Source organism: Nyctereutes procyonoides, unplaced genomic scaffold (genome assembly GCF_905146905.1).
Source record: "Nyctereutes procyonoides isolate TBG_1078 unplaced genomic scaffold, NYPRO_anot_genome, whole genome shotgun sequence".
NCBI lineage: Eukaryota > Metazoa > Chordata > Mammalia > Carnivora > Canidae > Nyctereutes > Nyctereutes procyonoides.
The window spans coordinates 8287566-8301625 of NW_026575048.1; the positions used below are offsets into that span (position 1 = coordinate 8287566).

Genomic DNA, 14060 nt, shown 5'->3' on the forward strand with positions numbered 1-14060 from the left:
TGCACCTTTGCTTGTCTTTAGTTCACTCGTCTGAAAGGCCTCGTCTCTGCAGCGTTGTGGTCAGAGTCACTCGAGCATGAGGTCATGTGGAAAAGATCTTAGAAAAACGTTCCTACTGCTTGCATTGAGCTGCAGGGTTAGAGGGTTATGTGTCTCAGTAAGCACCATATGTTAAAATCTCCATAGAACATTGATGTGATTTTTTTTTTTTTGATAAAATGATTCCATATGAGAAGTATCAGGATTCCTGGTGCCTGGCTGGCTCAGAGGTAGAGCATGCCACACTTGATCTTGGGCTCATGAGTTCCAGCCCCACATTGAGCATAAAACTTACTAAAAAGAACCCTAAAAACAAAAACAAAAAAGGAAGGAAGTATTAGGCTTCGAAGGAATCCTTTTTTGCATTGTTCTGTTTCCTCTCTCCTGTTGCATGTTAGCTTGCCCGGCTACATAGAAATTGCACGGTTTTCTATTTTTACGTATAGTAGTGGTGGGAGCTGGACCTGGCGTCCACCACATCCAAGGGCAGCTGGGCTGTGTGCATCTCTGCACATGTTCACAGAGGGTCCCCTGTCACTCGTCTGAGGAAGACGGGCAGTATCGATCCACAAGGCATCATATAAAATTGTAGAACGAGCCACTTAGGGCTTTCTTTTTGTTTCTTTTTTAAGATTTTATTTTTTTATTCATGATAGACACACACACACACACACACACACACACACACAGACACAGGCAGAGACAGAAGCAGGCTCCATGCAGGGAGCCTGATGTGGGACTCGATCCCGGGACTCCAGGACCTCATGCCTGGACTGAAGGCAGGCGCCAAACCACTGAGCCACCCAGGGATCCCCCACTTAGGACTTTCATGTGTCCTTTTCTTTGTCGTATTTGGTCATTGCTTTTAGGGCTCTAGCCTATTCTCAGCCTTAAATCAGCAGTTCGTGTTTGCCTACTGTGTGCGGGGCTTTTGACCAACCACCTGCAAGCCTCAGTTTCCTTATTTGTAAAGCAGGGGGTGCTAATATCACTTCTGCTTGTCACAGGGGTTGCGGTGAGGCTTATGAAAGGTAGTCTTTGGCTTTTTAACTTGCAAAGACAAGGCTTGAGCCTTGGCCTCAAGGAGAGTCTGGCTTGGCCAGGTGACCGGAAAGCCACACTGCAAAATAGACACGTCCGAGTGAGATAGTTCACAGAACAAACTGTGCAAACAGGTCAGGGACAAGTGTGCGTATGCAAGGCGGTGGTCGTTGGGATCTTGTAAGGGACCCGAGGTGGGTGTAGGGTTGGCATGGTTCCTCGAAGCCCCATGTCGGGTAGGTGGTCAGTTTGAAGAATTGGGGTGTGATGGTTGGGGGAGAGGGTGAGGTCTTGGGATCCAGCGATTGGAAATCCCAGTGTGCAGACCTTTCATGCTCAGATGGTGGAGCTGTGTGGCCTCAGGAGGCCACCGCAGTTAGGGGCAGAGAGAGGGGAGGGGAGCAACTTTGAGTGGGGCCCCCGCGTGAGGGCAGCTTAGCTGGGGAAGAAGCGAGCAGGTGCTCCAAGCTCCAAGCAGGAGGCCCGGCGAGGCCCGGCGAGGGGGAGCGAGTGGCGGAGGAGGGCTGCAGGCTGGCCCTGGTGGGCTGGGGGCCGGGCTGCGGGCTCCGAGTCACATGGGGCCATGCACTGGGCCGGTGGAACCGGAGGGCGGGCTCTGCGCAGGCGGGTGATCAGGCAGGTGGGGACCGGCACCAAGACGGTGGTGGAGGCCCGAGCTGCGGAAGGAGGGCCAGAGCGTGGTGCCAGCTCCCCGCCGGTCCTCTGGACCCCAGCGTCCGGCCAGCTGTGTGTGGCCTCCGTGCCCTGCTCACTGCCTCCTTCCGGGCCGCGTCCTTTGTCATCTGCACCATCCGCATCTCCCGCCTCCGTCCCTCTCCAGCCCACCTGTGTGCTTTCCTCGTGATGCTTTTTTGAAGTCCTGGGTCCGATCATCATTTTGTCGCGCCCGAGTCTGCAGCGGCTTCTTGTGGCCACTTAGAAAGTCCGGACCTCCCAGTGTGGCTTCCAGGCTCCGTCCTTCCCTGCCTGTTCCGTTCCCCGTGGCGGGCACAGCCCCTCCTGTGGGCCTCTCGTCCCCCTGGTCCCTGCTGGTGTCGTCCCTCCTCCTGGTCCTGCTGCAGCCCCTTCCCAGCTCCCCCTCCGCCTCCCTCAGCTGTGACCCTTCCTGTCTACTTAAAGCAGACGTAGCAACGCTGACATAGAGATGTTCATTCTTTGTGTTTTACTTCTGTCTCCTTCGTGAGCCTGTGGGTCCCTTCGGGGCATCAGGACTTTGTCTTTTTTATCTCTGTGTCCCCACACCAGGCCCTTGTAGAGTAGACGCCCGGATGTCTGCTGACTGGCCTTCAGCCGATTAGCTGACAACCCCGAGCGGGGCCTGTGTGTCGCCTGCCGCCACCCTGGGGCAGAACCATGTGGGCAGAGACCAGGATGGAAATTGTTCAAAATAAGTCATTTATTTTCCTTTTCAAGTTAAAAAAATGGTCGTTTTTTTTTTCAATTAATATTATTGAACTACCTACCTACTCTATTTGGCATGGGGGGGTGGTTAGATAGTAAGAGATATAAAATACAGTCTCTTTTCTCAAGAGCCTTAAGATTTTGCTGTAAAACTGCCTGTAACGGCAGAACAGGGCCTGGATGGCAAAAGCTGCTGAGTGCCGTGGACCCGGTGGGCAGAGCCGGGTGCTCACTGAGATGGGGCTTCCTGGAGTTTGTGGGCTTGCTGGCTGGGGTGGGGGTGGACGGACAGGGGTGGGTGCCTTGGAGCCCATTCCAGTGGAACAAAACGATTTCAATAGGGTGTGCAAGTCGAGCTAGTGTAACGATGATGAGTGCATTTGGACCGGCCCCTGATAGATGGCCTTCTCTGAATTAATCGTTCCTGGGTCTGTCTCTGTTTCCTAGACTCAAACCATGAATTACGTCGGGCAGTTGGCCGGCCAGGTCTTTGTCACCGTGAAGGAACTCTACAAGGGGTTGAACCCCGCCACCCTGTCTGGATGTATCGATATCATCGTTGTTCGCCAGCCCAACGGGAGCCTCCAATGCTCTCCTTTCCACGTGCGCTTTGGGAAGATGGGGGTCCTGCGTTCCCGAGAGAAAGTGGTAAGAGCAAAGGACCTGGTGACCTGGGGGCAGGTTCTTTTTTAAGAGAAAATCATCCTGTTTCTGTCTTTAAAGATTTTATTTATTTATTTGAGATAAAGAGAAAGAGAACAAGCAAGCAAGTGAGCACGAGCAGGGGGAGGGGCGGAGGGAGAGGGAGAGGGAGAGGGAGAAGCAGGCTCCCTGCTGAGCCTGATGTGGGGCCTGATCCCACGGCCTTGGGATCAGGACTTGAGCCAAAGGTAGATGCTTAGCTGGCTGAGCCACCCAGGTGTCCCCCGTGTTTCTGTCTTTAGATAGAGCTTTAGGTCTCTGGAGTTGTGGCTTTGCCCTGGAAAGGGCTGCTCACTGAATTGACAGGTTCTAACTCGAATTGTGTTAACTTATTCCAAAATAAATGGTGGGTAAAAGTCAACTACTTATTAAGCTCATGGGGTTGTGTGAGTCAGAGATTCAGACCAAGTGCAGCAGGGATAGTAATTCCTTGCCTCAGCTGGAAGAGCGTCTCTACAGATGTGCTCACTCACATGGCTGGGGGCTCCTGGCTGGGCTCTCAGCTGGGGCTGTTGGCCAGGATGCCCCCACGTGGCCTCTCCATGTGGCCTGGGTGGCCACACAACATGGCAGCTGGATACAGGCGATCATCTAAAGAGGAAAGGAGCCAGGGGGACCCTGTGTTCTTCTGACCTGGCCTCGGAAGTTCCATAGAGCCACTCTGGTAGTGCTCTGCTTGCTGGGGCAATCACAAGCCTTCCCAGGCTCAAGGTTGGGGGGGGTGGCGGTGAGGGCAAATAGACTCCATTTCCGATGGGTTGACTGATTCCCATGTATTGATTGGAATTATGAGATCATTTTGGCACGTATGTGATTAAAGGATGCTTATGTAGAGACACGGCATCTCCCATGAGGTTTCCTGCTTTAGCCAAGTGTGTTTTTCCTTCAGGTTGACATAGAAATCAACGGAGAATCAGTGGATCTGCACATGAAATTGGGAGATAATGGAGAAGCATTTTTTGTTCAAGAGACTGATAATGATCAGGTAAGGAAGGCTGGGCGGTCAGGGTTACTTCCTAGTTTTGAATTTTGAGCAATGCTTATCTAGAGGACCCAGCGGAAGTTTGTGTGGAGAAGTAATGCTGGTGCGGGGCGTGTAGACCATCGCAGCAGAGAAGAGTGGCTGTTGACCTGTACCAGGGATTGTTGAGCCAGCCCGGGTGGGTGTGTGCTGTGTCCACACAAGACTCAGCAGTCCTGGCCTGCTTCCGCGTGCTCACTGTTTCCAAGGGGACAGTAACCAAATCACATCCGAGCTGTTGTCCAAAGCATACAGGATATACTGGTGTGCTGAATCTCAGGGTTGAATGTTCTAATTTTTATTTAGTGAGTGGCCAAATCACTTTAATTTTTTATTGTCAAAAAATATATTTTTTAAGATTTCATTTATTGATTCATGAGACACACAGAGAGGCAGAGACACAGGCAGAGGGAGAAGCAGGTTCCTTGCGGGAAGCCTGATGCAGGACTGGATTCCCAGGACCCCGAGATCACAGTCTGAGCCAAAGGCAGATGATCAACCAGTGAACCACCCGGTGCCCCTGTTTAAAAAATTTTTAACAGCTCTATTAAGATATAGTTTGTGTACCATACGATTTATCTGTTTCAAGTATACAATTCGGTGGTTTTCAGTATTGTCCTAAGATATGTCTCCATAGTCAATTTTAGGACATTTTCATCACTCCAGAAAGAAACCTTGTGCCCTTTAACTATCACTTACCTATCCCCCATCCCCCACCCCGTCACCTTCCTGAGCCCTAAGCAACTACTCTTCTACTTTCTCTTTCTCTAGATGTCCCTACACTGAACTTTCATGCAAATACTATCCTACGTCTGTTGTCTCTTAATGCCTGGCTTCTTTCACTTCACACAGCATATTCAGGGCTCATCCATACCGTAGCCTGGGTCGGTACCTCATTCCCTTGTAGGGCTGAGTAATAGTCCACTCTCTCTGTACGCCGCCCATGTTTATCCTTTCATGGGTTCATGGACATCTGGTTGTGTCTACCTTTTGGCTATTATGCATAATGTCGCTGTGAACGTTTATTCATGTATGAGTTTTCGTGTGGACATGTGTTTTAATTTCCCTTGGGTATGCACCTAGGAGCAGAACTGCTGTGTCATATGGTAACTCTGTGCTCAGTGTTTGAGGAACTGGCAGGCTGTTGTCCTGAGCCGCCACACCATTTCACGTTCCCACCAGCACTGCGTGAGAGTTCTGATCTGTCCACATCCTCATCAGCACCTGCCATGGGACTGTGATTCTAGCTGTCCTCGTGGGTGTGAAGTGATGCTGGTGTTGATTTGCATCTCCCTGGTGACTAGTGATGTTGAGCAGCCTTTCATGTGCTTACTGGCCATTTGTATGTATTCTTTAGAAAAATGTTCAGATCTTTTTATAATTGGGCTTTTGTCTTTTTATTATTGAGTTGTTAAGAGTTTGTTACGAATATTTCTTCACTTTCCTCATGGTGTCCTTTAAAGCACAAAACTTTTACATTTTGATGAAGCCCAGTTTATCTGCTTTTTTTTTTCTTTTGTTGCTCCTACTTTTGGCGTCATATCTAAGAATCCTTTGCCAAATCCAAGGTCATGAAGATTTACTCCTATGTTTTCTTCTAAGACAAATCTCTCTCTCTCTCTCTTTTTAAAATTAAACTCTCTTTCTTTGAGAAAGTCACCTGGAAGGGATCCTGTGGTGTGATCCACTTAGGCTAGTTTCTTTATGGGAAGATAGCCTGATTAGAAAGGAATAGCTCTAAATAGCCCCAGGCTCTAAAATGAACAGCTGTAGTTTCAGATTCAGAATGAAACTGTCCCGGGCTCTTCTAACTTTTGGTCTCCCCAGAGGTATGACTTTATAGGGGGACCAGCGTCCTCATCCTGTGCCCTCCATCTAATGTAATTACCCCGTGGCCACTGGGGGAGTCCCTGCCCATCTACCCTTTATCTCTCTGTTCAAAGGGAAGGCTCTGAGAATTGTTAATTTGTAATTATTAATTCTTTCCATCTCAAATGAATACCTGCATTTTAAATTGCTATTGTCACTTAGTTTTGGACAGGTTTTACGCAGTGAGAGTTGAAGAAGCGTTTTGGGAAAGGTCGCCATGGAAGCTGCAGGGCAGGGGGCCTGTCCTGCTGGCCATAAGGGTACCTGTGGGCGGGATGGGGCTTCGGGGGCCAGAGTATGTTCTTCCCCTTACGGTTGCCCCTCGCTACCCCAGAAGGCTGCTGGAAGTCAGGGAAGCCTCTTTCCCTCATCACCAGATTGCCCTGGGATGCAGTCCCCCTCTTCTTGTGGATGTCCGCCCCTTCCCTGTCTGGTCCGTGAACCCTTCTTTGCTCTTGACCCCAAGGCAGCACTGTCTGCTTTTCTTTGTTTGATCCACTGAGCAGCTGGGCGAGATGACCTTGCACCTCCCCGCCTAAGGCTTGGTCTCTCAGGTGTTGATTTTATACCTGCAGTGCATTGGGTGTGCTCTAAACCACTGTCATGGCTCGGAGGGGGGTGGGGGTTCTCTTTCTCTCTTCTCTTTAATGTATATTCTTTACTTCTTGTTACCAAGTGTCTCGTAATAAATAAGTCGTAGAGAAAGTGATTGTTATAGTTTTTTAAAAACTGGCAAATCATTATTAAACAAACTTAAATTTGACAAGTTATATGTTTTTTTCCTTTCGTTGGTAAGAGAGTCAGTATTTACTTAATTAGTGGCCATAGACCTGGATGTGCTCTGGTGTAGGCAAGCATTTGGGATGGGGTGCTGTCAGCTGTATTTCCTTTTAATTGCTATCATCTTAATTCAGTGCACATTAAAAAATGCATACCCATTCTCTTTCTTTTATGCACAAGCACATGCACACACACACACACACATGCATGCACATACCCCCCTCCCTGACACACATTCCCCTCCACACTGAAATGCAAAACTGAGTTCAGTTTCCAGTTAATGTAATGCCTCAAAGCTCATTTTTCCCTCTTTGCTTTGGATATTTCAAGCACAGTTGACTTTGGGTGGCCTGAAATCACAGATTACCTTGCTTTGTTACAATTACAAAAATGCAGGATTCAGTATAAAACGGCATTGAGTTCATTGTTGACACTGTGGTCAGCTGTCAGACCTGGTGGCTGTCCCTACGCAGTGGCTGTGACCCTTGGTATCCTCCCCTGTGTGGCCCTCCCTGAGGGTGTTCAGGGTCCTCAAGGAACCCTGGCTGGCTGTGGCACCACCCTGTTCCTTCAACCCAGATTAACGAGACTATTGGAAAAATATTTTCTGCCCTTTAGGAAGTGATCCCCATGTACCTGGCCACCTCCCCGATCCTGTCGGAGGGAGCTTCGCGCATGGAGTGCCAGCTGAAAAGGAGTCCTGTAGATAGGATCAGAAGCCTGGACCCCAACACATCAGCCCAGGCCCTGCCTCCCAGTGAGGCCCCTTCGAGCGGCTCGTTAGTAAAGAAGAGAAGGAAAAGGAGGAGAAAGTCTCAGCTGGACACCCTGAAGAGAGATGACAACACAAACACCTCTGAGGATGAGGATATGTTTCCCATAGAGATGAGCTCCGACGACCAGGCTGACCCGCTGGACAGCAGTAGGTAAATGTGCACGAAAGGCAGGACCTGCGTCAGGGTCGGGCGCCTTCATTCTTTGAGATGATTCTAACAAACTCCTTTTTTCTCCCAATATTCCTTCATCATCTTTTTTCTTTTAAATCTTTTAAGATTTTATTTATTTGAGAGAGAAAAAGAGAGCAAGCATAAGCAGAGGGGAGGAAGCAGAGGGAGAAGGAGAAGCAGACTCTGCTGAGCAGGGAACTTGATGCAGGGCTCGATCTGATCAGGGCCTGAGCAGAAGGCAGCCACTTAACCACCCAGGCACCCCAGCATTCCTTATTGTTATGTTAACGCATTTACGCTGAGTTTTAGAACTCCGTGGACCTAACGGTAAAGTAGTATAAAGATTTGAGGTTGCTTACAACTACAAGGCAGTTGGTGGTACCTGACCTCCTCGTCTGGCCACTTCAGCATCCAGGACAGAACAAAGAGGGGCAGGGAAGTAAGCAAATTAATACTTCATGCACAAAACCAGTGTTCTAGAGTGGGCTTGCTCTTATCTGGGCCCCAGCTGTATGCCTGCCAGTGGGCTGATGCGTAGCTGGGAACTGATCTGTGATAGACTTCTGGTCACAAGTATATGTCAACCAGTTTTCTTTCCAGGCAGGCTTTTCCTTTATAGCTTTGATTAGGCTTGAGGTTTCATGGTTATCTTGCTTAACTTTTCTTTCTTTTTTTTTTTTTTTTAAGATTTTATTTATTTATTCATGAGAGACACAGAGAGAGAGACAGAGACACAGGCAGAGGGAGAAGCAGGCTCCCTGCAGGGAGCCCGATGCAGGACTTGATCCTGGGTCTCCAGGATCAGGCCCTGGACCAAAGGCAGCGCTAAACCGCTGAGCCACCCGGGCTGCCCTGTTGCATAACTTTTCTTTGCTTTTAACAGGGTGGTGAAATTCTCTTTCTGTGCATTACTATTTTAGTGAAAATGGCCAGTTTTAAAAGATGAATCTCATTTGTAAAGTATACTTGATGTTTCAGATCTTCATGTAATTCAGTGTGTATATATATATATATATATATATATATATATATATATTACATTATATATATATGTATGTATTTTTTCTTTTTTAGAGAGAGGAGGGTGGTAGGACAGAGGGAGAGGGAGAGAGAATTTTGAGTAGATTCTGCTGAGAGCAGAGCCCAACATGGGGTTCAATGTCATGACCCTGAGATCACGACCTGAGCCGAAATCAAGAGGATGCTCAATCAACTGAGCCACCCAGGTGCCCCTCAAATTCAGTTTAATTTTTGCTGATTATTTTTGTGCCTTGTTAACATAAAGAAGGGATAAGGAGCATCAGGAGTAACCCTCTGCTTCATTATTCAAAATAGGATTTTTTTCTTCCCCTAGCTAAAAATACAGTCGAATTGGCAATGTCACTTTTCCTAACTATAGCCTCTAGTCTGCTGTAGGCTCACAAACTGGTATTTGGGCTTATTATAGTTGCTATCCCTGCCTGGCTTTTAATTCCAGAACTTAGTGATAGATATTTCAGGGAACATCACAGGTACACACAGATGGCCTCTGTGTGACTGGAAGAGTGGATCATGATTTTTTTCAATGAATGCATTCTACCTGAAAACAAGGTCGATTTGCAATCATTTCGTAATTATAAGATTCATTTGGTTTCTTTCTTTTTTTAATTAAAAATTTTTTTTAAGGATTTTACTTATTTATTCATGAGAGACCCAGAGAGAGAGGCAGAGACACAAGCAGAGAGAGAAGTAGGCTCCCTGTGGGGAGCCTGATGGGGGACTCGATCCCAGGACCCTGGGATCATGCCCTGGGCCAGATACTCAATCCCTGAGCCACCCAGGTGCCCCTCATTTAGTTTATATAGATTATTTATTTTTCTAGATGAAGCATCATCTGTGTGTGGTCATTTGGTTACTTGGCAGCTCCGCCGTGCACAGCAAGGCTTTTACAACCTCCTGGGTCCAGTTTCAGAGGCAACAGTGTAAATAAATGACAAGCAGGATCACCATTATGCACTGTGTGTCAGTCTAGATGCTTGAATACAGTGATTTTGTGTTTATAATCCAGCCAAAGCATGAGCACATTTATGTGTGTCTCTTTGTCACTTTTTTCCCTCTCCGCTGCCCGGAATTTGCCTGAGTGGGTCAGAAAGAGATCATGTTCATATAACAAAGAACTGAGATAAGATAAAAGGGAGACTTGCCTTTATTATGAATCTGTATTATGAATCTGTCACTAATAATCACTAATAAGGCTTTGACTTTGGTCTTTTTTTTTTTCCCCTCCAGAAATCTTCCTAACGATATACCTGTATTCCAAGAAGATGTTTCTAAGGAAAGCCCTTCCCCCATCATGACTTATCCTCAGTCGGCATCATACCCTAATTCTGATAGAGAGTGGTCACCCAGCGCAAGGTAAGCTGCTGGGGGAGGTGTGTGCGTTCGCCTACCCCAGTCCAGAGGGTTTAAAGTCAATTGTATGAAGCGTGTCTAACAAAATCATGAAATATAAGTAAAAAGTGAAAAAATGCAGTTTAGAGTCAGAGGTACAGATCAGGATTGACAAAGAACACATGCAGACCGTAGACTCCTATCTGAAATCATATGCAAGCTGGAAACATAGCTCTTAGCTCTCCACAGGTGACAGTGAAAGAAAAACCAGTTAAGTCACTCAGTGCTGGTTGTCAATAGGAGGAAACAGGTGGTGGGGCCTTTCTTGACACTTAGCCCTCAAGTCGGATTCGGGAGTGCAGCCGTTCTTTCAGGAGCCACTGAGGTGGTTCGGGCTTGTCAGAATGAGGCCTCTCCTCATGCTCAATCCCTTCTGCTGAATGCCAGAATGTTTATTTCCCCAAAAAGAATTGTATAAACTTGGGAGACCCAGACCTGCTCGGTGTGTGGGTTGCCGTCCTGAAGACCCCAGAGACTTTTAGACAATGAGACCCCTGAGAGCCTGAGAGTACATGAGCCCTTCCAAGTACTTTTCAGAAGAACTGGGGAAGGGACAGATGTAACCCACATGTTCTCAGCAAGGACAGTATCATCCCCATTGGGACAAAACCTGGTTCTTGGGCAGCAGAGAATTCTTAGATATTATAATGGTTTGCGGCCTCTACAGGGCCTCCAAGCATGGTGAGCACATTCACAGTCCATCCGTGGTGATAAAATTCCATGGTGGAGCGAGGGCCACAGTTGGAGGGGGGAATGCCTCCGCTGTCCCGGGGTGCACTAACCATGAAAAGGGATTGAGAAACACCAATCTTAGTGACAGGGACATTCTTGGATTATTCTTGTTCCTCATGTGTTAGACGGACTTACAGTTTTCAGTGGAAGTGTAAGAGCCCCTGCTGCAAAGGCTCCCTGCCTAAAGCCGGAGTCCTCCAAACATCACTCCTGGTTCCGAGTGATCTCGCCAACAGGACAGCACAGTGAGCAGCGTGTGCTGGAGTCCCGAGTCAGAGAACCAGATCTGTCCCATGCCTCGTCCAGCCAGGACTGGGACAGCAAGTGTCAGTGCACCAGGGTCGGGGCTGGGGCCTGGAGGTGTGCTCGGGGGGGGGGGGTCGGTCTGTAGGCCAGCCTCGTGCAACAGAAACAGAATGCTAGCTACATAGGACATGTACAGTTTTCAAGCAGCCATCCTTAGAAAGTGAGAAGAAACTGATAAAGTTGATTTTGATAATCTGTTTCCTCTGGCCCAGTGTATCCAGAATATTACCAAGGTAATTCGTTTTCAAAAAGTTATTCATGAGACATTTCACATTCTTGTTTCCGCACTAAGTCTTTGAGTTCACCGTGTAGCTCACGCATAAGGACCACCTCAGTTTGGACACGTCGCATTTCAATAGCCACGTGCAGCTGGTGGCTGTCATAAGGGACAGTGCAGATGTTAGACCTTTCTGGAACCTCCCACATGTGTAGCAATGAACCCTAAGGAGGGAAAAAGATGGTACCTTAGGAAGGAGATTATGTGGAATGAAACCACTAATAGGTTGAAAAATCTGCTCAAACACTCCCATATTAATTTTAAGAGTTTATTTATTTATTAATTTTTAAAAAGATTTTATTTTTTTTCATGAGAGACACACACACACACACACACACACAGAGGCAGAGACACAGGCAGAGGGAGAAGCAGGCTCCATGCAGGGAGCCCAATGTGGGACTTGATCCCAGGTCTCCAGGATCACGTCCTGGGCTGAAGGCAGCACTAAACCACTGAGCCACCCGGGCTGCCCATAATTTTAAGAGTTTAAAATAAATGTTGGAAACACAACCCTGATGTGTTCCTCTGTCTTTCCTGCTCTATGAATCCAGGATAGCGACTGTGTCAGATCGTGTGAGTCTGACTGCTGTCAAATGCAATTACAAGTTAGCACAGGTACATTTCCATACTTGGAATGACATGTTTTCTTTAAAGAGACGACTGGCAGCAGAAATTATCAGCTCTTTGGACTATGTTGTTTGATTAAGCACTAAATTCTGACCAGAGAACAACAATCTTTTATGGGCATATGGATGAATTCGAAAATGAAATGAGTCTTTTTGACGGTTTCCACTTGTTTTGGGGGTTCAAAAAGTTTGTGTTGATTTCATAGTGATTTCAACAGATAGCATTCTGCTGTTGTCAGAGGCCTAAGTATGTTCATTTTCTAACAAATATTATTGTGGAGAGTAGTCAAAAGAATTTATATGAAACTTAATTTAATTGACTTATGATTTTTTCTTTCTTTTAATGTATATCACGTGGTATCCAGTAGCCCGATAGATTGCCAAAGGACTGCCCCCCACCTGGCAGTTGCGGCCGAGGGAGGCCTTTCTAGCTCTTGCCCTCCACAGCCTTCATACTTCCATGCTTCAGAAAGGTAGAGGGGCTCTTTTCCCCACTTGGGGTCTTGGATAATAAAAATTGTGATCTAACCCTTACCAATCTTTTAACCATTGACCAAATTACTTATGCCGGAAACACATAGAGACTGTAGAAGCGAAACTTTTGGTTTAACTCTTATAAATCTACTTGACTAACCAAATTACTCATAGAGGAAATACCTAGCGATGATTATTTTCCTTTGATTTTAAACATTTGTAGATGATTAAATTTTTTTCACTACTAAATTTGATTCTCTGGGAATTATGGCTAAGTATATAGTTTTTCCTAATTTTGTGGAGTGCTTTGCAACACAGAATAATGATGTGAAAATTGGTAATATGATCTTTGCTTTCTGTCTAAGGTTGTTCAACAAGTAAGTTTATAAGATCTTTTGTATAAGGGGAGTTATTATAAGTCTTTAAGTAGCTCATTAGACTGAATAATGGAATCCTGTTTTCACAGCATTTCTAGAATGGGATTTTGGAGTGTAGCATGGGGTGGATCTTAAGGTGTAGGATCATAGATTTGTATTTTCATCAGTTGCCGTGGTCTGAGATTCCTGCCTCCCTTTCCTCCGTGTTGTCCACACTCCAAGCTACATGATGGACTCACATGGACGTTAACAAATGAACCTCTGATTGCTTTCTACTTGGGAAACCGGTTTTCTTTTTGATGAAAGAACCAAGTCTCAGGATGTGCTTCATCTGGAGGTTGCATGGGCAGTGGAAAGGCCATTCTGAAAGGGGGTAAACTGAGTCCTGAATGGTTAAAACTAACTTGCCTAACCAGGACTGGCAAAATCCTGAAAACTATTATGTGGTTAGTAAATGCACTATTAATGAAAATCAATCACGGACCTTGTAAGCTTACTTTTTTGAACAACCCTTGACCTTAAAAGTCTAATATTTGATAACGGGAAAATCTGGTACCACCATCTTTCTTATGAATCATTCCCAGTGGTGGGAGTCTTTTCCCCGATTCACCTTCTGTCAGTCTGAATTCCATGGAGCCTGTGCATGTATTCGTGTACAGAATCCTTTGACAAAGGCTGGTGTTGCCAACATGCCACCACGTATTGTGGTGGCATATCGGGTGTGAGAGGTGGGACTCCGAGCTTCTGATTTCCACACAGGGCTTGTTTCTCTGTGAAGGCATTTGCAGACCTGAAAACTTCTGGAAACCTATGGCTTAGGGTGTTTATCAGAGGATCGGAACAGCGGGGATTCTGGAGTTGGCGTCACAAAGAACTGTGTTCAGCATTTGCCTTCTAGAGCAAGGATTGGCAAACTACAGTCGATGGGCCGACCGCGACCTACTGTCTGTTCTTGTAGTTTTATGGGAGTGCAGCCAGTTTGTTCACATATCGTCTACGACCAGTTTTGTGCTACCA

The 14060-nt window shown here is 46.8% G+C and overlaps 1 protein-coding gene across 10 annotated transcripts in view; it reads left to right on the top strand.

The window, feature by feature from the left end:
* Positions 1-14060, top strand: part of LPIN1 (lipin 1) — a 132833-nt gene that overhangs the window by 75306 nt on the left and 43467 nt on the right. For 8 of the 10 annotated variants that reach the window (XM_055327567.1, XM_055327575.1, XM_055327573.1 and 5 more), the window contains 5 exons: positions 2950-3150; positions 4094-4189; positions 7493-7800; positions 10090-10215; positions 12558-12665. In XM_055327567.1, the coding sequence (XP_055183542.1) occupies positions 2950-3150; positions 4094-4189; positions 7493-7800; positions 10090-10215; positions 12558-12665 (839 nt within the window). The remainder of the gene's footprint in view (positions 1-2949; positions 3151-4093; positions 4190-7492; positions 7801-10089; positions 10216-12557; positions 12666-14060) is intronic. The other 2 variants (XM_055327568.1, XM_055327577.1) reach the window with 1 other exon arrangement.